Source organism: Danio rerio, chromosome 2, assembly GCF_052040795.2.
Source record: "Danio rerio strain M-AB ecotype USA chromosome 2, GRCz13ab, whole genome shotgun sequence".
NCBI classification, from domain to species: domain Eukaryota; kingdom Metazoa; phylum Chordata; class Actinopteri; order Cypriniformes; family Danionidae; genus Danio; species Danio rerio.
The window spans coordinates 54,497,951-54,523,211 of NC_141022.1; the positions used below are offsets into that span (position 1 = coordinate 54,497,951).

The 25,261-nt window shown below is 37.6% G+C and overlaps 2 protein-coding genes across 3 annotated transcripts in view; one reads left to right on the top strand and one right to left on the bottom strand.

Annotated features, from left to right (window-relative positions):
- adcyap1r1a (ADCYAP receptor type Ia) overlaps window positions 1-25,261 on the top strand; it is a 375,079-nt gene that overhangs the window by 213,702 nt on the left and 136,116 nt on the right. The gene's annotated exons all lie outside the window — the stretch shown is intronic.
- ftr87 (finTRIM family, member 87) lies at window positions 1,198-24,271 on the bottom strand. The gene is given in 9 exon segments (XM_087241623.1): window positions 1,198-2,045; window positions 2,245-3,062; window positions 3,983-5,492; window positions 10,156-10,221; window positions 10,335-10,385; window positions 13,620-13,779; window positions 17,049-17,282; window positions 23,436-23,522; window positions 23,609-24,271. Coding segments are annotated over 7 exon segments (1,719 nt in total). The 5' UTR covers window positions 24,185-24,271; the 3' UTR covers window positions 1,198-2,045; window positions 2,245-3,062; window positions 3,983-4,947.

The following is a 25,261-nucleotide window of genomic DNA, read 5'->3' on the forward strand; positions in this document are numbered from 1 at the left end:
GTTTCTTCTCTTATGAAGGTCTCTCCGGCCCATTTACTAGAAAATACAGGTGTTACTGATTATTTATGATTGGACCACGGACCAGCCGCTGGAGTCTCCGCTTGCTCTTCCCCCTTTTTAGGTGTTGGATCATGCCTCACCCACCACAAGACGGATCTGTGAGCCTTAAAAATGTTGTGCTATATCTAAATGAGACATTTAAATAGATTCGTGCTAATTTGCATATTTTAACATTTTGGAAAACCATACAGTACATTACTATAATAAATTTATATAAAATTATTTTTTGCAGTTGTTATTAAGCCCTTTCACACATACAAACTTTTATGGAAAATTACAGGCAACTTTCCGGAAAGGGATTAAAATACCAATAAATTAGTTTTGGTGTTACCCTGCCTTAAAATGCATCCCCTCTCTGAAATGTGCGTCTTAACTGAAACTGTAATCGACTTATGACACAGAGTAACTGAGATGAGTTTTATAAATGGAACCCTTCCCTTACAGAGGATATAAATACATAGATGGACTTTAAATACAAAGCAAATGAAATTAAATTGTTGTTGCCATTTTAAACTAAAGTGGTCCATGTAGCCTAAATGTGTTTAAAATCCGGCAAAAAGCTTCATTATAGGCTACACTACAGTCAATATTATTATTTGAAATTTATTTGTACATTTTTGAATTTACCAGTAATGTCCTGCTGTAAATTTTATAGATATTTACCATTATTACTGTGTGAAAGGGGCTAATGTAATCAGTTATCTAGGAAATCAAATGAAGTATGCTAAAAAAAAAAAAATTATTATTATTGTGTATATATATATATATATATATATATATATATATATATATATATATAATTTTTTTTTTTTTAATTTTTGCCTGTTTGCATATAGAGTTATAGAGTGAAAAAAAGATTCTCCAAATCCCCTCTGTAAAATCCTTTTATTAAAAAAAATTAACAAACTTTTGAAGCAGACTTAAATAACACCAAATAAATTGAACAGTGGAAAAAGTAAAAAAAAATGGTGCCTGTTAAATTATTTAAATGATGATATTTGCATATTTCAACAACATTTAAAAAAAACAAAAAAAACTACACTAACAAAAAAGTTTGCAATTCTTCATGTGATCAACCTGATTCAGAAGCATACTAACTTCATTTTTAAACCGGTTCACCTGCAGATTTTAAAGTTCCTATTTTGTTTAAAGGGGAGGAGCTACACTGCCCCACCCTCTCACTGTTTCAGTTGAGATTACATTAAACATCGAATGAAAAGACACATTTCAAAGCACTTGACTGTACTTTTAATGCATAAAAAGTGGTGCATATTTAATAAATGCTTTATTTGGATATTTAAACCACATATTTAGCAAAGTACACAAACCCTAGAAAAATACACAAAGTTTGCCATTCTTAATGTGATCAACCAATTGAAAAGCTTAATAACTGTTTGTTGTTCTTTTAAAACCTGCTCACCCGCAGTGTCTTGCTTTAAAAGTCCTGTGAAATTAAAGTGTTTATAGTTACTATAAGCCAGTGTGCTCCAAAACAGTGACAACATGAGCATTTAAAAAATATAAACCTGATTTAAACATTCAACGCTTGCCGTTCTGCACTTCTGAGATCAATGATTTTTTTTTTTCACATTACCTCATACTTCAGTTTCTCATCAAATCATTACCAATCAGCTGCTCTCTAGTATCTGACATGCCCCGCCCCTTTCAAAATGCTTATCATTTGCTTTTCATTAGATGCACTTGAGCTCAAGCACTCACTGGAAGAGCTGTTATAAAAACTAAACACTATTGGTGTGTTATTAAAAGGGGAGGGGCTACTATATTCCCCACCCTCTTAATTGTTTTAGTTGCATTACATCAATCCAAAGACCATCCTCTTGTTAAGTGTGACGTCAGGCGAAGCGGCTTTCAAGTCCAATTGCTATATTAAACTGTATGGGGAGACAATTGGCCATAAACAAATATTTTCTTAATTCAAATAAGTAGCAGCTTGGACCCTAAAAATTGCAAGCAGCTTGGTCACCCTAAAGCAGGGATCACCAATCCTGGTCCTGGAGGGCCGGTGTCCCTGCAGGGTTTAGCTCCAACTTGCCTCAGCACACCTGCCTGGATGTTTCAAGTATACCTAATAAGACCTTGATTAGCTCATTCAGGTGTGTTTGAGTAGGGTTGGAGCTAAAATCTGCAGGACTCCGGCCCTCCAGGAACAAGTTTGGTGACCACTGCCCTAAAGGGTCTTGGCAGAGCTGTGATAAAAACTAAACACTATTGGCAGTTTTTTTTTTCAAAAGGGGAGGGGCTACCATGTGGCCCGCCCTCTTCATTTTTTTTTTTTTTTTTTTTTGCATTTTATCAAACTAAAGACTTTCCTTTTGTTAAGTGTGACGTCATGCGAAACAGCTTTCGGGTCAAAGCACTATATTAAACTGTATAGGGAGACTCGATGCAAGGTGATAATAAATGTTTAAAGTTTTTTGTGATGTAGCAAGCCAAGAGACTGACGTGTACACTGTGATTTTATATATAATTTAATTTCACAATGTGTGATATAATTAAAAAGGCTATAAATGACTATTTTCTCAATTAAAATAAGTAGCAGCTTGGTCACAGATACGTCACAACTTAACAAGCGGAGAGAATGCACAAGAAGTGTCACTTAAATAGTTTTAAATGGGGAAAAGTGTAGTGGTCAATATGGCCAATGAAGCCCCGCCTTCTAGTACAGGTGCCAATCATTGATCGCTGTAGACTGATGAATCTCCAGGGGAGGGGCTCGGACCAGACGTGAGTTTCTGCAGATTTTGCATGATTCAATCATTTAGAAATGAAACTAAAGACACGGTTGTTGTTTAATTTCATTGGTGACTCTAACCTGAAATTTAACCATAAGATTGGCAAGCAAACAGTATGAAATGCGAGAATTTGGAGAATTTGATGTTTCCCCATTCAGACAGAATTTCTGAGTGGCGTTTTAAAGATGGCTGCAGTGTGAAATAACTTGCCCTGAAGGGACTTGGCAGAGCTGTGATGAAAACGAAACACTATTGACTGTTTTTAAAAGGAGAAGGGCTACTATATGCCTCACCTTCTTCATTTTTTAGTTGCATTACATCAAATCAAAGACCATCCTCTTAAGTGTGACGTCATGCGAAGTGGCTTCGGGGTCCAAGCACTCCATTAAACTGTATGGGGAGATTTAACGAGTGGTGATAATAAACGTTTACAAAGCGCTTTAATACTTTCGAAAATCAGGATCGCAATATATATATATATATATATATATATATATATATATATATATATATATATATATATGCATGCCTAATATCAGATGCAGCAAGTCACTGATGTGTACACTATGATTTTATATAAAATTCACTTTTCACAATGTGTGATAGGACTAAAAAGTGGCCCTAAAAGAATACTTTCTAAATTCAAATGAGTAGCAGCTTGGACCCGTAAACCGTATTCCATACGCCACTGATACGTCACGACTTAACAAGCGGAGAGAATGCACAAGACGTGTCACTCGGATAGTTTTAAATGGGGAAAAGTGTAGCGGTCAGCATGGCAAATGAAGCCCCGCCTGTTCCTGGAGATCGACCTTCTTGCAAAGTTCAGCTCCAACCTTGATCAAACACACCTGAACCAATTAACTACGACCTGAACAGCACTTGATAATTACAGGCAGGTGTGTTTGATATGGGTTGCAACTGAAATCTGCTGGAAGGTCGATCTCCAGGAACAGGGTTGGTCACGCCTGCTATAGACAGACAATTCTCCAGGGGAGGGGCTTGGTCCAGACGTGAGTTTCTGCAGATTTGATGTGATTCGAACATTTAGAAATGAAACTAAAGGCACAGTTGTTGTTTAATTTCATTGGTGACTCCTAACTTGAAATTTAACCATAAGCTTGGCAAGCAATTGGCAACAGCACAGAGCTGTGATGAAAACAAAACACTATTGACTGTTTTTAAAAGGGGAAGGGCTACCCTATGCCCCACCTTCTTCATTTTTTAGGTGCATTACATCAAATCAAAGACCATCCTCTTAAGTGTGACGTCATGCGAAGTGGCTTCTGGGTCCAAGCGCTCCATCAAACTGAATGGGGAGATTCAACGAATCGTGATAAACATTTACAAAGCGCTTTAATACTTTCGAAAATCAGGATAGCAATATATATATATATCCATGCCTAATATCAGAGGGCCAGAAAGTGACTTTATATATGTGTGATACCCGTAAACCGTATTCCATACGTCACCGATACGTCACAACTTAGCAAGCGTAGAGAATGCACAAGACGTGTCACTCGGATAGTTTTAAATGGGGAAAAGCGTAGCGGTCAGCATGGCAAATGAAGCCCCGCCTTCTAATACAAGAGCCAATAAGCGATTGCTATAGATCAGAGGTGCTCAACCCTGTTCCTGGAGATTGACCTTCCTGCAAAGTTCAGCTCCAACCTTGATCAAACACACCTGAACCAATTAACTACGATCTGAACAGCACATGATAATTACAGGCAGGTGTGTTTGATATGGGTTGCAACTGAAATCTGCAGGAAGGTCGATCTCCAGGAACAGGGTTGGTCACGCCTGCTATAGATTGACGATTCTCCAGGAGAGGGGCTTGGTCCAGACGTGAGTTTTTGCAGATTTGGTGTGATTTTAACATTTAGAAATGAAACTAAAGACATGGATGTTGTTTAATTTCATTGGTGACTCCTAACTTGAAATTTAACCATAAACTTGGCAAGCAATTTTGGAGAATTTGATGTTTCCCCATTCAGATAGAATTCCTGAGTGGTGTTTCAAAGATGGCTGCAGAGTGAAATAACCTGCCCTAAAAGGACTTTGGTCAAACATTGAATAAAAATAATAAAATAATGCTCATTTCAAAGGATGTTAGTTAGAGCTCAGTACATCACTAAGCAGAAAAGCTAAAAGTTTGACAGAGTTTTAAAGCGGATCCCAGTCCAACCCAGAACCCAGGATAAAGAGGCTGAGTGAAGACGGTCTGCTCTCGATGCAGTAAAACCATCGTGCCATCAACCAGAGAAACACTATAAAACACCAGAGATCCTGCTCTGTGATCGAGAAACACACCGACTCTGTGTGCCACCGGAGTGTGTATTTCTACACTTAACTTGCTGTGTCTGAACACACAGCGAGAATCTGAAACATCCAGACTCCAGGATGTGGAGTTGCATCCCTGTTTCTGATCTGGATTGGCTCTAGTGGTGTGAATGGATTTGTAGGAGAGAGCAATGGAAACAGCACCGCTCCACTCCACCTCCCAGTACCGGCGTCCTGACAGAGGCTCACTGCACAGGACATGAGATCCTCCGCTGAAGATTTCCTGCTGATCTGCGTTCAGTTGAGGCTCGGCGGCGCTCATCACTTCAGTCTGGTCTTCAGAAAGTCTGAGGAGAGAGTCGGCGGTGTTTGGGTCGAATGTCAAATCACAGCAGTCTGAAGGAGAAAAAAATATTTACTTAAGTCTCATTTAATGGTTTATATCATGACACGGTTCTCTGAAATGAAGACATGATTCTGGTTTGATGGTTATGGTCGCATTTCATAATAATATAAATTGTTTTAATACGCTGTGATGAAAGAAAATGCTGGCTTCCACGTGATCCCTTCATGTTGTCCCAACTCAAATAAATAAAGTTGACTTCATGGTTTTTATAATTTTAAGTTGATTAAACATAAAACAATTAAGCAGTCCACTGCCCACCCCCTAGAACAGGGGGGTTCAAACTCGGTCCTGGATGGCCTGTGTCCTGTTTAGTTTAGCTCCAGTTTGCTTCAACACATCTGCCAGGGAGTCTCTAATACAGGGGTCACCAACATGGTGCCCGTGAGGATCACATGTTGGTGACCCCTGTATTAAAAATAGCTCACCATAGCATCACTTACCAGTAAGCTTCATCTAATATAGAAGTAATCATATAAATATGTAAATATTTGCAGAGATATATAAAAATAAAGTGTTGCACAGTGATACATTAAATGCAGGGTATTTCCTACCCTGTTAAATCATTGCTGATAACTTTTGTGAGATTCATTAACATGATCAATGTCTTCACATGGATGAATATCATTAATTATTACCAAAAACATAAAGTATAATTAAAAGTAAATTGAGCAAATTTGTTATGTGAGAAGTGTTTATCAAACTGGCAGCCCTCCACATTAATCAGTATCCAAGAAGTACAGTAGCTCTCAGTTTCATAAAGGTTGGTGACCCCTGCTCTGATATATGTAGTGAGAGCTTAATTAGCTGGTTCAGGTGTGTTTGATTAGGGTTGGAGCTGTACTCTCCAGGACACCGGCCCTCCAGGACCGACTTTGGACACCTGCTCTGAGACAACCTCCATCTGTTTTTATCAGAAATATATGTTGCTGTGGTTACTAACTCACAACAGCGCTCTATCAAAATCAGCTGTTATTTTCCAATATAACCACAAAGTTACGAAATTAACACACGGGTGGGTTAAGAGTGACAACAATACTTGCTAGATTTACTTGCTTAATCTTGTTTATTTTAAATATATCTGACTATGACCTTGTTAATGTTCACTGGAAACATATTTTGTCTTTTATTTTTGCAAAACAAAACAAATAAACTGCATTTCATTTTAAATTTCAGCTCCATCAAATGTTTCAAAAGCAATACAACAGTGCAAAATGTTACCAGTGTCTATAATTTTACGTATTTTTTAAATTGACATATTTTTAAAACATCTGAACGCATGTGATGCATGAAAAAAGAAACACAACTTGTAATAAGGAAAAAAGAACCACTACAATAATTTACTTTTTAGACTTAACCCTTGTATGGTGTGAGACCCGTTTTCAGTTTTTTTTTTTTTCAAAAGAAAAATTAAACAAATTATTTTTTCAACCTAAAAGGCTTATTTTCTGTGAAGAACATAAATCTGAACAAATTTTCAATGACTGCATAATGTACCTCCCCCCACACATTTACATTACATACCAGGTGTTCGGGTCCACTAGACCCAGGTTTAAGGGTGCTTTCACACTAGCACTTTTAGTCCGCACCGGGTTCATTTGAGGTCATAGTACGGTACATTTAGCTAGTGTGAACGTGTCTTCTGAACTCGGGTGCGCACCTGTGAACCGTACCCGAATCCGCCTGAAAGAAGTGGTCTGGGGCACGGTTTATGCGAACTCCGGTACAGTTCACTTCTGATGTGAATGCAATCGTACCAAATCACGGAAGTGAAGCGCCAACTGTACAACAAACTATAATTTTCATAACGTTCGTTCGTTTTTGTGTGTGTGTGTCACGTTTCGTACCTTGGTGACACGCGCTAGACTGAGCCAGGGCAAACACAGTGATACACAGTGATGTCTGCTTGTCTCCTCCAAAAACAGCTTCTGCAGACACTGTGATGTTCTGAATGTTTATAATATGTTTGCGGCAGATGAACGAGAGTCGCTTTCTGTATGTCCGAAACCCAAAGCTTCAGTTAAAGCAGAATAACTGCGATGTGCGGACGTCTTTCCATTTCGGTGCTTGCTTTCGTGACCGTCAGCTAGCAATGGCTGTAAACAAAACAGCAGCTCGATGACGCAAGCGTACCGGGGTTCAGAAGGAAAAAAGACAGTGTGAACACAAACCAACCTAGGAGGTGGCAGGGGGAGACAATCGAACTTGGGTACGGTCCAGGCAAATGAGTGTGAAAGCACTCTAATAAAAATGTTAAAAGAGTAGGTCCAGTGTTCCTACACTCTGTCTTCCTCCTGTCTGGTGCTGCTGTTTTCTTCCCCTCCCGCTCCTGCACAAAGTTGCAACATTTCTGAAAATTCAACTATCAACACTGTCTGCTCTTACATTCCCACACATTTTACCCTCTCTCTTGCGGGAACCAAGCTTTATTTTCTTTATTATCCTGTCCCATCTGTGGCATAGTACTTCAAATAAGACTTTGCCAGTGTGGTTCCTTATCACAACTGATCAAGAAAAGATTATCTGCTGCGAGGGCCTTGCAATTGATTGTGGAAGAGAGAGGAGCTTCTGATGATGATGTCCACGACCATGGTGGGAACAATACGAAAAAAATCTGCGGGTTTTATTTTTTTCATAACATTAATAAAAAATAAATAAATAAATAAAAAAATACGAGAGGCACATTAATTCATCAATATGATCTAACAAAGGCAAAGGGGAAACATTAACCATGTTTGCTTTACATTTGGCTTGTAATTGGGATTAAGTAAACATTTGTTGAGTAATTTAACATAAAATTGTTTGATAGTATTAATTTGGAAAACCAAAACTCTAGCGGGTCCACCAGACCAATGAACACTGGCTGAGTAACCAAAATATGAACACCTCACGAGGGTTAAAAACTGAAATTCGAAGCTAACTGTGGTACACGGTCCCAAAATCAGCTGCTATTCGGGAGCTCCATCATGGGCTGCATGCTGAATATACTGTTACAGCCTGGAAAGCAAATGTTGTCAGGGCTTCAAGAAAATTGCTTTGTTACTTTCATTCTACGTTACTTTCGTCCCCGCTCTCCCCTAATAATAATTCTCTGTAACCTCCAGCCGCAGCTGTATCTCTTCTAGCCACAACCACTTCCAATTTGCTTGTCATTCGATGACCATTGAGCCCAACCACTCTCACTGACAGAGCTTTGTTAAAAACAAAACGCTTATTGGCTGTTTTCTATAAAAGGAAGGAGCCACTACTTTTGAAAATCATATATCCCATCTCACAAAAAAACTGCATTCTTTCATCTGAGAAACATTACGAAGTGTGCTATCCATCACAGATGCAGAAAAGCTAGTCCATGCTTTTATGACTTCTAGGCTGGATTACTGTAATGCTCTATTTGCTGGCTGCTCAGCATCCTCTATTAACAAACTTCAGCTAGTACAAAATGCAGCAGCCAGAGTTCTTACCAGGTCTAGAAAATATGATCATATCACCCCTATTTTATCCTCCTTACACTGGCTGCCTGTTAAGTTTCGTATTGAATTTACAATATTGCTTCTTATAAAGCTTGAAATAATCTAGCTCCTGTTTATCTACCCAACCTTCTGTCTCGCTACAATCCAACTCGCTCTTTAAGACCTCAAAAATCAGGGCTTCTGGTAGTACCTAGAATAGCAAAGTCTACTAAAGGAGGTCGAGCCATCTCGTTTATGGCTCCCAAACTCTGGAATAGCCCTCTGATAACGTCCGAGGCTCAGACACACTCTCACGGTTCAAAACTAGATTAAAGACCTGTTTAGTAAAGCATACACTCAGTGCATCACTTAGCGGTATGATACATGAATGTGCTGCACTCAGGTTTCTGCATCTTGTTTATATACACTATGAACAGCAGCTACGCTTATTATTCTCTTTATTCTCTATTTTCACCTAGGGATACTCATCCCGATGCCCTCAGACTATGCAGTGCCACTAATTTGATCCAAGACCAGTGACAAGATGATCCCAAGGTTTCCATATCCTGGACCAGGCTGTATCCTGAGCAGCTGCTGTGGTGTTCATGGAGGAGTGGAGAGCATGAGACTGATTCCTGTGATCCTCCAGGGACAGACGAGTCTTCTCTAAGATCCAGCTTCCAGCCACCGGCAGCTAGACTGCAGCTCTGCACAAGACGATTGGCCAGTGGAGAAATGGTCGAACCCATCTGAGCCTGGTTTCTCTCTTGGTTTTTTAATTATTCACTTTCGACATTTGGTGAAATTTTTTCCTCGCCGCTGTCGTCACTGGCTTGCATGGTTCAGGATCTGTAAAGCTGTGCATCGATGGATTTGCCCTTCAATGTTTGGACTCTTAGTAGTGATTATTAAACCACACTGAACTGAGCTAAACTGAACTTAAACTCTGAAAACTGAACTACTCTGTTTCAATTCACTATGATCTTCTCTGTGAAGCTGCTTTGGCACAATCTACATTGTAAAAGCGCTATACAAGTAAAGCTGAATTGAATTGAATATGCCCTGCCTACATGTTTCAGTTGAGATTGTCAAATTTCGACTAAATAAATGTACATTTCAAAGCACTTCACAGGACCATTAAGCATATTGCGGATGTAGCTGTCAAACTGGATGTGCAACTCATAAATGAAATGCAGTGCAAAAAAGCAGTCTGTCTAAATCAGAAAGAAGTCTCCTCTGCTCTTCGACTCAGTCTGTTGGGAGTCTCTGCGGGCTGTAAAAGGTCAGCGAGGTGCATTACGTCAGCTGAGTTTTACCTTACACCGGTAAACATGAGTTGATGCGTTCTGAAGACTCACTTGCTGGCAGCGATGTGAGTGTCTGTACCTGTTTCAGCGCTCAGGGAGTTTTCAGCTGACTGATTGCGCTCTTCATCAACTGTAAATATAAGGGTATCTGCCGTCAGCAAAGCTCTGTGCATCAGCAGCTGATGTTTATATTATTCTGAACAGGTGTGGCTGTGGAGGACTCAGAATGTCACCGAAAAAAGACAGAATCAGCTTGTTGTTCAGCAATAAACATACAGTTGATGTTAGAATTATTAGCCCCCTTTGTTTTTTTCCCCTTTTTTTTATACATACCAAATGATGTTTAACAGAGCAAAGACATTTTTACAGTATGTCTGATAATATTTTTTCCTCTGGAGAAAGTCTTATTTGTTTCATTTTGGCAAGAATAAAAGAAGCTATTAATTTTTTAAACATCATTTAAATGACAAAATTATTAGCCCCTTTAAGCTATTTTTCCGATAGTCTACAGAACAAACCATTGTTACCTAATTAACCTAGTTAAGCCTTCAAATGTCACTTTAAGCTGTATAGAAGTGTTTTGAAACATATCTAGCCAAATATTATTAACTGTCATCATGACAAAGATAAAAAATCAGTTATTAGAGATGAGTTATTAAAACTATTATGTTTAGAAAAGTGTTGAAACAAATCTGCTCTCAGTTAAGCAAAAATTAGGGAAAAAAATAAACAGGGGGGCGAATAATTCTGATTTCAACTGTATGTGAATCATTTGTTGTTTAGCTGTATATGTAAATCATCAAATGTTTACCTATAAAAAACATACATATTAATTTATTCTTTTGTTTCTCCATGCTTTTTATTTACGTTAAAAAGCATGCTCGAAAACATATTCTAAATATCTGTAAAGTGATTAACTAAATTAAAAAAAGTTCATTCTTTAATTAATTTTCCTTCGGCTTAGTCTCTATTTCAAAGGCCGCCACAGTGGATTTTAATTATGACAGTTTTGTCATAATTAAAGGCATAGTTCACTCAAAACAGAAAATTCTGTCGCCCACCCTTCTCTTGTCACAAACCTGTCTGATTATCTTTCTTTTTGAAAACAAAAAAGTTATTTTGAAAAATCCTGTGAACTGGTAACCATTGACTTCCACATCATTTATTTTTCTTACAATGGAAGTCAAAGGTTACCTGTTCCAAACATTCTTCAAAATATCTTCTTTTGTGTTCAACAGAATAAAGAATCTCATAAAGGTTCATGCTCTTAAGTGTCACGATCACCAGCGATCCAGCCCTTATAGATCGCTGGGATTCATTCACTTTTACTCAGACTACAATCCAATCACCATATGGACTATAACTCCCAGAATGCACCTTGCACACACCGGTTCCTGTTTCATATTGATTACACACACACACACACACACAGCCAGAAAATTGTAATGAAATAATTTCATGGACTTTAAAAATTGTACAGACACACTCATCAGGGCTGAGTCGTGTTTATCTGTTTTAGTTAGCATTACGACACATTGTCCTTGCCTTGCCTATACCCTTGCTTTGTTCCGTTCTTTACCGCCTGAACCGAACTCTTTGCTGCACATAGGTGAGTGGGCTTGACAAACCACCTGCTGAAACACTCTTCTTTTTTATACACCTGACACTTGATCTAAACTCCATCTTACAAGGACTCAATAATGTAGGCGATGTTCACTATAAGTACCACAATCATGTTGCTCTGCTTTAACCTTGAATACCTCTTCTGCACAATATTAAATCTGAAATAGCTCTTTTGTGCAATATTCTCCTTTAATATCTCTCTTGCACAATAGCCTGAACAACATTGTTCAGACTCATGTAAAAATACTTGTATCGCCTGTCTTATGTGTACAGTTTAAGGCCCTATCATAGACTTGTTGCAGTGTGGTGCAAGGTGCGGCGCAATAGTCTTTTGCTAGTTTCAGCTTGGCGCAAGAGTGGTTTTGAGGCGTTGCGCTACGCTGTTTAAATAGCAAATGCATTAGCGCTCATATGTGCGCCCATAGGCGTTCTGGTCTAAAAAGGAAGGTGTTCTGAGGTGCACTGGTGGCGCGTTGCTATTTTGAGAAACTAAAATAGATTTTTCATTAGACCAAAACTAACCCGGTCTAAACTCTGGCGCAGAGTTGCGCTTCGCTTAAAATATTACAAAACATATTATTTTCTAGCCTACATAAATATGAAATATCACTGCTTTTATGTCTTGTTCATCTCAGGAGGCTTTTTCAGTTCATTCATAACAATTTGCTTTTGTATAATGTTATTATTATTATCAGTATGATTTATTATATCCATATTTATATTTGTTTTATTAAAAACAAGCTTAGATTTGCCCACCTGTCAGGTTTTAGACCATATGGAGCACAGCATGTATTTTAGGATATAACTCAGGTTTTTGAAGACACTTTGTTATTATTGTTCATTTATTCATTTGCTGGAAATTAGAACTGAATTTAGAAATAGATTTGAAACAAATCTTTGCGCTTAACAAACGCAATTAATTATTTATAGACTAATTGATGTGCGTAAAGGCGAAAAGGTGAAAGTAGATTGATTATCTCTCATTCTCACGCAGTAGATGCTCTGTTTAACTGTTTTCTGTTAAAAAAAAAACCTGTTAACTGTTTGCTTGTGAAATGCTCAGTTTTTCCACTTCCGCTTACTTTACATCCTGTAAATAGCGAAAGCGCTTAAGGCGCGACGCAGCTGGCTCTTAAAGGGAATGGGAGATGAGACTCTATGAGATTTGTTTATTCTTAAAACACACCTTTAACTTTTAAGAGAATAAACTCAACCCTTTTAGACCATGTGCCACAGCGCCAAGCGGATTTTCCCGTTCTTAAATTAGCAAAAATGCGTTCTGACACGCCCTGAAAGCGTTTGCGCATGGACCGTCAAAATAGAGCCCTAAGTGTTTTATTTTATAGTATCTGTTAGTTATGCATAGGGTTTTATAATAGCTCTCATGTCCAGAGTTGTATTAGTATTTCAGATTAATCCATGTTGCACTGTTGTCCTGTGAGACATGACATTTCTTTCCTCTGTATGTCCACACATGTAGCGGAATGATATTAAACCTCGACTCGACCTGACTTGACTTGAAAGTATACACCAGTGCAAAGCTTTATAAATTCAGACTTCAGGTAATATCTAAATCTCAATTTCCAAAAAACTGACACTTTGACTGTTTTTGCGGTCCAGGGTAACATATTGAAATTATTCATTTTCATTTTATCAATGATCCATTTCTTTCATGTATTAAAGTGCATTCCAGTACCTCCACTGTCACACACTCCTGAGCATCTGCTGTGTTCACACTCACCGATTTCTGAGATCTTGGCTGCTTCTCTGTCGCAGATCTCAGCCACTTTATCCGTCAGCTCTGTGAGGGCCTTTCTCAAAATCAGCAAGGAGAAATACGGATGGACATCAATGCTGGGTCGACCGCCGGCGTCAGGAGGAGCGCAGAGCATCTTATAGTTCTGCACAGGAGAGGCCCACAGGTAAAAGTAGCATGGCAGTGAACAGGAACCAATAATATTATAGTTATGCTTTTTTTGAATGAGTTTTTATTTCTATTTTATATCGTACCACTCAGTGAAAATGGGCCATTAATGGCTGATTTATACTCGACTCGTTCGCTTGAGTGCGCGTCATCAGTAATAAAACAAATGTGACGTCATCGTGACGTTTGCGGAGGTTTGCTTTGGGTGCACGCAGCAAGATTTTTTTTTTTTTTGAGACTTAAGCGAACAGTTTGCGTAGCGCCGCATTTGATTTAAGTTGAATGTGAATCACTTTGAAGAGATTTTGTCTGAAACAGGTACGCCTGTACAGACATCTTTATGATCTGTGATTATAAAGATATGATCACAGATATAATATGATGATCAATAATTTTCAGCTAGAAATTTCAACAGCGGTGGGAAAATTTTTGTTAATAAACCCACACCCAAAGCCACTTCCAACTACTTAGTTTTTCATTTATTGTGAACTTGTTTATTTTATTACAACAATATTTTCTAATAAAATGTTTTGACCTAAAGTTTTTGGTCTACACTAATCTAACATTTAAAAACACTCCGTGTCCACACTATTGCTTTTAATTCCTTCCAGAAAAATGGTCATCCACACTAAAACATCTGTACAATGCTTTCATTCATGTACTGCGCATGTGCACAGACGTAAGATGCTTTTGCCTGCACCATATCCACCTGCCATTTATTTACTTTCTGTCTCTTTGAAATGTTTCAGCAAAATGTCACAATTGTTGTCTGCTTTCACCACTGAACAAAAGCTTCATTTAGACATTCAGTGTCCTTTGAAGAGAGCCAATATTGAGCATGTACAAACTGGCATTAATCTTTAATGAAGCTGTCAAAATGGACCGAATTCAAAACATCTGCATTTACAAGGTCGTCCACCATGTTAGCTGAATTGGTCACATGAATAAAATGTGTAATTATTTTCGAAAACCTCCATTTTTACAGTCCATACTGCAAAACAAATGTATCCACACTGTAAAAAAAGTTGACTCAACTTAAAATTAAGGCAACAAATTTCAGGACATTTTTGTTTTCATTTTGCAGTAACTGGGTTGAAAGTTGAGTAAACTTAAATGTGTCCTGAAGTTTGTTGCCTTCATTTTAAGTTGAGTCATCTTTTTTTTTTTTTAATAGTGCACTTTATCAAATTTATCCACTTTGGTCAGCGTTTTCAAAAAGATACGTTTTTGTTTCTTAAAAATTCCACGTCACTATGGATGAAAGGCTAAAGCAGAGAGAAAATAATACATAAACAAAAACATTCTAGTGTGGACATGGCCTTGAGGCCTACTCAAACTATGCTATACAAACCGTGCCCAGGCATGTTTCCCAAATTGTTTGAGAAGTGTGAGTGCTCTGAATCGGGCTCAGGCATGGGTACTTGGCCGGCCCTGGCCCGGTTGGAAGAGGTGTGCCTGTTTACTTGGGCTTTGGTGTGGTACGCTTGTGTGTGAGCGCAAAACATGCCTGAGCCCAAAGCTAAAAGCGAGACGTGACTTTTAAGGGGCTTTTTCATATGGATTTATTAATCATTCTCACTGTTCAGTGAACGCAAACTGTCGTAGTTTATTAAAAAGGCAAACCCCTCACTCCATGACAGTTGCACCAACAGCAAACCTCCTAATTCCTGCAGCACCAGGGGCCTCATGTACGAAGACTTGCATGGAAATCTTACTAAAACATTGCGTACGCACAAAGCTGTAAATGTGCGAACGCAGAAAAAAATTCAGATGTATGAAACACTGCGTACGCCGAATCCCATGCATATTCTTTTGTACATCTGAATGAACGTGAAACTGAGCGCAACATGCACGAGCACAAAACCCCTCCCTGCCTCCTCCCCCGTATGAATATGCTAATGACTCTACTTTGGCAAAGCCCAACGAAAAAGCAATGACAAAAGCAAGCAAAAAGAGAAACTTTGAACAGAATGTGAATTGGAGGTGCTGCTTTCGGAGGTAGACCAGAGGAAAAGCGGTGTTATTTGCAAGTTTGTTTTCCGGAATTAACAACAAAAGAAAAAAATAGAGTGGGAGAGTTTAGCTGATACGGTTAACACAGTTGGGTCTGAACATCGCAATGAATGAATTAAAAAAGAAATAATGTGATTTATATGGGTAAACTGTTGCAGCACCCTTAACAGTCTCAGTGGCCCAGCTTGTTAAACGCATGTCAACATGTTTTGACACGTTCGAGCATGAACTCGGTTCGAATCCAGCGTCTGATGAACTCTTTCTTCTTTTTTTCCCCCGCTACATATCAGATTTTGCCTACTATTTATCACGAGAAAGACAAGTAGGAATCATTAATAAGTTTGTGCATCATATTTTATTTGCACATTTATTGAATGGAAATGTTTCTGATTCACGCATGCGAATTCATCTTCAGATAGTGTCTTTATAGCAATGCGTGTGCGGTAGATCGCTCAGATTACATCGGGAAAACAGGCGACCGCCACAAATTGTGCTTTATTGTTTAGCTGGTCAACTGTATAGTATGGAAACCTTATATACCTGCTAGATGAACCCATCTCATACAGCTGCCATTGCAAGGCTCAGACACTTTATAGAGAGCAATTTAACACAACTGCCTCTAGGAGTCGCCAATGGAAATAAAACAGACACGCACAAAAAATGTGTGTACGCCAGCCAAGAAGCTGGCGTGGAGCTGCGCACATTCCCACGTTCAGTTCATCGTTAGTAAATCCAAACGTGAGCGATTCTGAGCATGAAACCTGGCGTACGCAAAGTTTTTGTGCGTACGCAGCGTCGATACATGAGGCCCCAGGACTTTATGATTGTTTATCAAAAGTGGCTGATCTGTTCTGCGAAATATCTGACTGCATGTCACTGCATATAAAATGACCTAAACGACGACGATCATCGATGACATAAGTGTGCCCAAGCCCGAATGCAATGTGAGTGCGGGCCATTGGGGGAGACGGGAAGGGGGACAAGCGTGCTTTGGCCTGGTTCAAGGCAACTGTGCATAGTGTGAGTACGCCCTGAGTCTTAGTTTTACTTTTCATTTACTAAAATAACCTTGACAGGAACAAAACAACACCCACACCAACTCATTCACTGGCCCATTTTTGCCTAATGAATACACTGAATGCGACCTCTTAACTTCAGCTTCACCCTTTGGCTCTCATATTGTTGTGCATGCAGTATCATAACCTCCGGTACAAACAGACTAATATTTCATACCTGTAGGAAATGGATATGATCCTCAGTGTTTGCGAGCGCCTCTAGTTCAGCTTCTCCTCTCCGCTGCTCAACTATCTGTTGATTGAGTCGTTCCAGAAGTTTCTCAGTCTGTCCGAGTGCAGTCCTCTCCTCTCCTCTGATCAGCTCTTTGACCTCTGAATGCTTTCTTTCAGTGGTGCGCTGAAGTCTGGTGAAGATCTTCTCACTGTCCTCCTCAACTGCTTGAGCTGAACGCTAAAGCAGCCACACAAAACACGGTTTAACAGATTCATCCTCTTCACTTACAGGGCATATTAATACTGTTACAGCAGGGGTTCTCATTTTGGGAAATATAAAAAAAAATTCAAATTCAAAATATATATACACAGTTGAAGTCAGAATTATTAGCCTCCCTTTGATCTTTTTCTTTTTTTAAATATTTCCTAAATGATGTTTAACAGAGCAAGGGAATTTTCACAGTATGTCAGATAATATTTTTTGTTCTGGAGAAAGTCTTATTTGTTTTGTTTCGGCTAGAATAAATGCAATTTTAAATTTTGAAAAAAACAATTTAGGGACCAAATTATATATATATATATATATATATATATATATATATATATATATATATATATATATATATATATATATATACATATATATATACATATATATATTAGGGATGTAACAATATTGTAAATACCGTCATAGTAATTTTTTCAATATTACCGTAGGCGCATGACTCAATAAAACTATATTTCTGAGAAAAGTTTGCTCAGGCGAATGAAGCGAACGGGAGGTAGCGGGAACTACAATTCCCATCAGCCTAGGCGTGGCCATCATCCTTTGCGGTCTGTTGTCACTACAGATCCAGTTATGCGGAAATGGAGTGTGTTGCTAGTAGCGGGGAAGAAAAAGAGCTGGAAATGATCGAACCTAAAGCGGGTTTTAAATGTGGAAGCATTTCGGTTTCTTTCAAAAAAGATACAAAAAAGGAGAAAAGGTGACAGACAAAGAAAAAAACAGTATGCAGGCACTGCCAGACTGTGGTGAAATATAAGTTGGGGAATACGACTAAAAACAGTCATGGGGACTGCAGAACACAGCACACTTGTTAGATTAATGCAGACATTGACTTGTACTGCAAAGAGATCTCTATCTCACTCATGGCTTGTCCTCTCAAGTGGGGGAAAGACAATGCACAACGTTACCCACTGCCTTGGCTAAATCATATCTCTCTGTCCCAGAAACCCGAGTCCCAAATGAGAGGGTTTTTTCTGTTGCAGGGGACATTGTAAATGTCCAGAGATCCCAGCTTTTGCCAGATTATATTTATATGATAATTTTCCTTAAAAAACCCATCTCTATCTAAGTGAGTGAGTGATTAAATGTTGAATGTGATGAGTTTTCAACAATACTAAATTGAAACTTTATTTTTTTTTTATATAGTTTAATAATTTTTTGTTATTAAAATTGAAAAATTAAAGTTCCTGTTTCGAAACTTACAGATAGATGGCTAACTTGTATGTCATTGATATGTTCTGTGCTAAGGTAAATAAACACTTTTGCCACTTTTTTCGAGTCTTTTCATTAGTTTTGTTTTTCCTGTAAATGATTCAATAAATACCGTACCGTGCCATTCATACCGAGGTATTATCGTACCGTGAAATTCTGATACCGTTACATCCCTAATATATATATATATATATATATATATATATATATATATATATATATATATATATATATATATATATATATATATATATATATAAACAAATAAGACTTATATTTGTTATATATATATATATATATATATATATATATATATATATATATATATATATATATATATATATATATATATATATATATATATTTGTGTACATATATATACCTAAAAAGGTTTTATGACCAAGTTTAATCCTCTGTTATCTGTGGCTTCAGTGTGACTTCAGCTAATCAGTTTTGGCCAGTGCACACAATTGTTTTTCATGAGTTCAGCATCCGCATGTGTGAAAGAAAATATACAATCTGATGTAAGTGAAGTCATCTTTCGCTACTGTATTATTTTTAAATAAAATTAATTTTTTCACAAGTAACTTTAATTGTAACTATTGGACTTATTCTTGAAATAAAAATGACCAATGTAAAGGTGTGAAGCACTAAAAGCGACCATTTGGCTATTGTTGTTAACCATTAATTTTCAAATGTATTTTTTGTGATTATGATTGCCATCCGACAATCTAGTTCAGCTAAAACAGTACTTAAAATAGTAGTACTAAATATAAAAGTACTAAAGTGCAGTATTTACATCTCATAGTTAAATAGTAGGCTAACTGAGGCCTGTAACCGCAAAAAGGTCCACTTTCTGGGAAAAAACAACCACCCCATTTAGTGAGCTGGCTACAGGCCTGTATATTTTGATGATGTAAGTACATAAGTCAGCAAAATATATACAGTAATGCTGTTCATGTGATTTCTGGATATATTATTGAATAAAATCTTACCTACTGTGCCATTATTTCAAGAGCTAATAAGAAAAATGTTGGATTGTTCAAAAGACCTGCAAGCTCATTGCCTCTGTGTAATTATTAACCATTGCTACTGGCCTTTTGTAGATTGCACTGCTCAAAAATAGCTTGACTCCTGCTTCATATGAAGGTCATTTTAGACAATGAACAGTACAAAGGGACTATATTTAAAACCATTTCTATTGCGATCACTTCCACTATATAATTGTGTTCACACATTCACATAAATCACTAAAAGAGAACCACAGAAATCTATCAAAAGAAAGCCAACGGGTTCGGGTCCGTGTATCTTTCGGTCATTGGATTTTCATTTTAGAAACAGGTATTGAAAAACGAGCCGTTTTTTGATTTTCGTTTTCAAATTCAAAAACAAATAATTAAATACGAGGCGTTTTTCTGTTTCATGTTTAAAAATGGAAAAGCAAAATTAAAAAAAAAAAATCAGAATTACAAAAAATTTTAACTACCAGAAAATAAAAACGAATAAAGACTTGGTTTTTTTTTTAAATATTCCGAAACCAGATAGGTCGACTCATTCACGGTGACGCAATGCTGCCACACACTGGCTAGCCTGCTATAAGCTATTATTTTTTTCCACTTAATAATGTTATAAATTGTATTTTCTTGTGATAATGGGATTTTGTTAGGACATATTTTCATCATTAAGATGAAGCATTTCTTATATAAGGGCCGGTTATAGGCTATATATTTATTTTTTGCTAGCATGTTTTAAATAAAACAACCTTTATTTTGACATTACATGGAAGCATTACGTTACTGAACGTTTCAATATTGTTAAAACCACAATACTTCCACTTCCCAAAGTTTAACCACGAATCATTTGAAGTGAGGGAGGCATCAATACAGTTGTTCATTACGCACATTTCAATAAGTATTTTAAAATGAACAATTAATTTTATCTGAAAGGAAGCATGCTGCACAAACACCCTGATAAGCATCCCATGTCTTTTAAAAATGGACTATCACCAAAGCAGCGGATGAGTTGTGTGTATATTTCATTACCCTGCCACCGTAGGTCTATCCATAATTTTACATAGCCAAATGCAAATAGGGTATATGCCGAAGCATGCTAATAGGACTTTTAATTTGGCAGTAACCTGGGTTAAGAGCTTCCGGTGAATTGTATGCCAATGCAAAAATTGGCGCGTTTAAGGTCTGTTTTTTTAAAAACCAGCCATCTACACTGGCTGATTAATATCTGATATAAAGTGGGTCTCAGATTGTACAAGAAGCACTGCATTAAATTACATTTTTCCCTGCCATGTCTTTGTAATATGAGCATTTATTTTACTCCAGTATATTCAATGGAGCTTCTGCGCTAGCCTGCTGATTCTGACGGGTGCGTGTGAGTAAACGGCCTTTTGTCTCGTTTTAAGCTTGAGCAACTAAATGAATGCCAAAGTTTATTTAACTGAATGTATTTTGATTACATCACAACATCGATGCTGTAAAAGGAACCACATAAGATAAAAAAAAAAACTCACAATAACAGGTCACCGGAAGTTTATCAGTATGGGAACAGCACTAGCTCGGCATATACCCTATATAGCAGCAGCCTAAGTTACGTTAAAACATTAAAAGCTATACAATTATTCATAAAATGAACACAATCCACAAATAGGCTTTGTTTTTTTTGTGTTTTTTATACAAATATGAGTTATTCGGCGCCAGCTGTTCTGACGGTCACTTTAGCAGCGCTGCCTACGCTCAAAGTTATAATGCATGGATTGATATTGACCAAAAACACATAGAATGACAGTAAAAAGAAGCAGTTTTTAAAAAACGAAGTAAATTTTCTAGCATAACCTACTGATTTTTAATACATGAATTGTATTTAATGAGGAAAAAAAATATAGCTTATAGTTTTTTATTTATTGATTAAACAACAGCAAATATACAATTTAAACAGGACATCCAAAAATACTCATGTAATTAATAACATAAAATAAAATAAAAAATAAATTGCATCAATTAAATAAATAAAAAGACAATTCAACATAGAGATCTTTACAATGATATTACTTTAACCTATTCAATTGACAGCAAGTTTACTAGTCAATTAACTTCAGCTCCTTTGCTACTATAATTGTATTTTTACATTTTTCGCTATTAATATATTGGAGCGATTCTATATTCAAATGAAAATCTATAATAGCAAACTTTAAACAGGGTTTAGAGTTATTTAATCTGCATTTATGAACATGAAATTTACTAAATCAAATTAAAAGATTCATTATGAACTCCACGGGTAAATTGTTTGAAACAAAATAAAAAATAACATTTTTGGGGGTCAAATTATGAATAAAACCTGATTTTTTTTTTGGACATACAATGATAGATCTTCCCAAATTCTTATTTGAATATTCACAATCATAAAAAAGATTAATCAAAGACTCTTCATTTTGAACGGGTCTTTAATATGACTCGGGAAGTACGATTCCTCTCAGGTAGTGATTCGTTTATCCGTTTGTGCAGGTGGTAACGTTCATTTCAAGTCTTTTGAGTTGTTCATCGCGGAAAGGCAGAAGCCAATCATATGCGTTTAGAGCCGGAAAAAAGAATTGATCGGTTCAACTCTCGAGTCGTCTATCGGGTCTGAGTCATTCGTTCATCACGGGCCAATCATATGCGTTTAGAGCCGGAAAACGAATTGAACCATTGAATCTCTCGAGTCCTCGGGTTTGAGTCATTCTGTGACTTGATGAACAAACGACTCAAGAACCAGAAGACTTGAATGGTAAACTAATTATCATGGCTCATATCGACTCAGACTGTGTACATTAGTTAAGTTTATATGTGACTGTCAGTGTAACGTGAACAAACCCCTGACATTTGAAGACATCAAGAGCTGAGCTAAGCAAAGACACAACAATGCCTTAATAGACAAAACAGCAGGTAAACATTGAATTATTATTTTCTCCTTCTTACAGTATTCTATTCATGATTTATTTGTCATGTGATCAACCTTTTGGGCCTAGTTGTAGATGTGTTTGGAAGCAATTCGTAATATTCATTCATTTTCTTGTCGGCTTAGTCCCTTTATTAATCCGGGGTCGCCACAGCGGAATGAACCGCCAACTTATCCAGCAAGTTTTTACGCAGCGGATTCTCTTCCAACCGCAACCTATCTCTGGAAAACATCCACACACACATTCACACACACACTCATACACTACGGACAATTTAGCCTACCCAATTCACCTGTACCGCATGTCTTTGGACTGTGGGGGAAACCGGAGCACCCGGAGGAAACCCACACGAAGGCAGGGAGAACATGCAAACTCCACACAGAATTGCCAACTGAGCCAAGGATCGAACCAGAGACCCAGCAACCTTCTTGCTGTGAGGCGACAGCACTACCTACTGTGCCACTGCCTCGCTGCAATTCGTAACATTTTAATAACATTTTGGCAAATTGAACCAAATGAACGAAATGACTCGAAAAAAGATTCATTCATCTCGATGAACGAGAATCAAAGATCTGAGTCAGTAAAATGATCCGAACTTCCCATCACTAATGAGTCTGCCTATCTGGTTTCAGAATATACAAAAAAAAAAAAAACAAGCCTTTATTCCTTTTTGTTTTCTGGTGATTTAATTTTTTGTTATTCGAAATAAAAAATTAAATCAAATCACTTTTGAACTTTGCTTTTCTGTTTTTCAACATGAAAAAAAAAACGCCTCGTATTTTAATATTCGTTTTTAAATTTGAAAACGAAAATCCAAAATTGGCTCGTTTTTTGTTTTTCATTATCTCTTTCTAAAATAAAAATCCAATGACCAAAAGATACTGACTGTAAAGCAAACGTACTCTACTCAATGATAATAATCTACACAACGACAAAAGACCAACCTTGATATATTTTACAATGTCCTTCAGCTCCTTTTCTCGTTCTCTACACCTCTGTTTGGACTTCCTCCAGGCCTCCTCTAGATGTTTCTATTTCAAAAGCCAAATATTTAAGAGTTAAAACTCTACACTGTCATTCAACGATTATCTTCATGCCATTTTTTGTTTATTATTACCTGTTTTTCTGTCCTCTCTTCAATCACCGACACCACGCTGTGCCCCTTGTGTCCATCTTTTAAACACAAACCACAAATGCATTGTTGGTCCGTCCGACAGTAAACCTCCCGCAATTTATTATGACGCGCGCAGACTCTTTTCTGCGGCTGTTTCGTGACTTCTATAAGCTGATGCGCTCTCCCTCGATTTCTTTCATTATGAGGCTTCAGGTGAATCTCGCAGTACAGCGTCTGACATTTCACACAAAACTTCACAGCTCGGTGTTTCTTCCCGGTGCACACATCACACTCTACATCCGAGGCCTTCGCACTGACATCCTGAACACCGCTTTTTCTCAGTTTCTCCACAATGTCAGCCAGCATGGTGTTTCTGGACAGCGCAGGTCTCGGGCTGAACGTGCGTCTGCATTGAGGGCAGCTGTACTCCTCTTTCACCTCGCATTTCCTCCAGTAACCTTTAATACACTCCATACAGTAACTGTGTCCGCAGGGAATAGTGACCGGCTCCCAGAGCACCTCCAAACAAACCGAGCAGCAAAATTGCTCTTTATCGATAGAGATGTTTGTCCCTGCCATTTTTAATGTGTGTGTGTGTGTGTGTGTGTGTGTGTGGTTAAAGCAGAGGGAAATGACTACAGAAAGCTGGACAGGACAGAGAGAGGGCGAAACAAAGAGTGTTTGTGTATAAACTGGGCGTGAATGTCATACAGGTACAGAAGCTTATCAGGTTTCAGTCCAAAACTGCCAGAAGCAGCCAATCACGGACATGAACACGAATAGGGCACTTTTTCTTTTTTGCTTTCATGCAAATGGAAAGTAGCAGGTGCGTGAGCTTGCTTTACATGCAACATACATATATTAAAGCACAATGAGATCTCTGGTGTTTGTTCATGCATGAACTACAGTAACATGAAGAAGTAATTGGTAATAAATTTAAAGGGACGGTTCACCCCAAAATTAAAAAGACTTTATCATTTATTCTTTGTCATGTGGTTTTAAACTTTTATGAGAATCTTTCTTGTATTGAAGAAAAAAAAAAATAATGGCACAGATTGACCTCCATAGTAGGATAAAATCTTACTATGGAGGTCAATTGGTGCCATTTATTAGCATTTTTTCTAATAGCATTTCTTTTGTGTACAGAAAAAGAGACATTCGAATAGGTTTTGAACAAGTGAAGGCTGAGTAAATAAAGGAGTGAACTATGACTTCCAAGAAAATGTGCATTTAATTTGTGTAAACTAGTGTTAACAGTGAGGGCCCTATCAAACACCAGTGTTTGCTGTGATTTGTTGTTATTTTCAGACCAGCGCAACCCTAATTTTCATGTTTTGCATTACGCTGTTTAAATAGCTAATCCATTTGCGCCACTTTGTGGACTCATGGGTGTGCTGGTCTATAAAGGAGGTGTGTTAAGGCGCATTGTTGGCACGTTGCTGTTTTGAAGAACTGAAATAGACCGCGGCATTGACCAACTAAAAGCAGGTCTGAAGTCTACGGAACCTCGGAAGGGACGTAGTGGAGGAGAAAAAAATTGGCTGGGTGAAAAAAAAAAAAAATGGGTGAAAGAAAAAAAATGGGTGGGAGGAAAATATATATTTCTAAGTTTTTGCGTTCTCTCGCAAAGTTTTGCGTTCTCTCGCAAAGATTTTT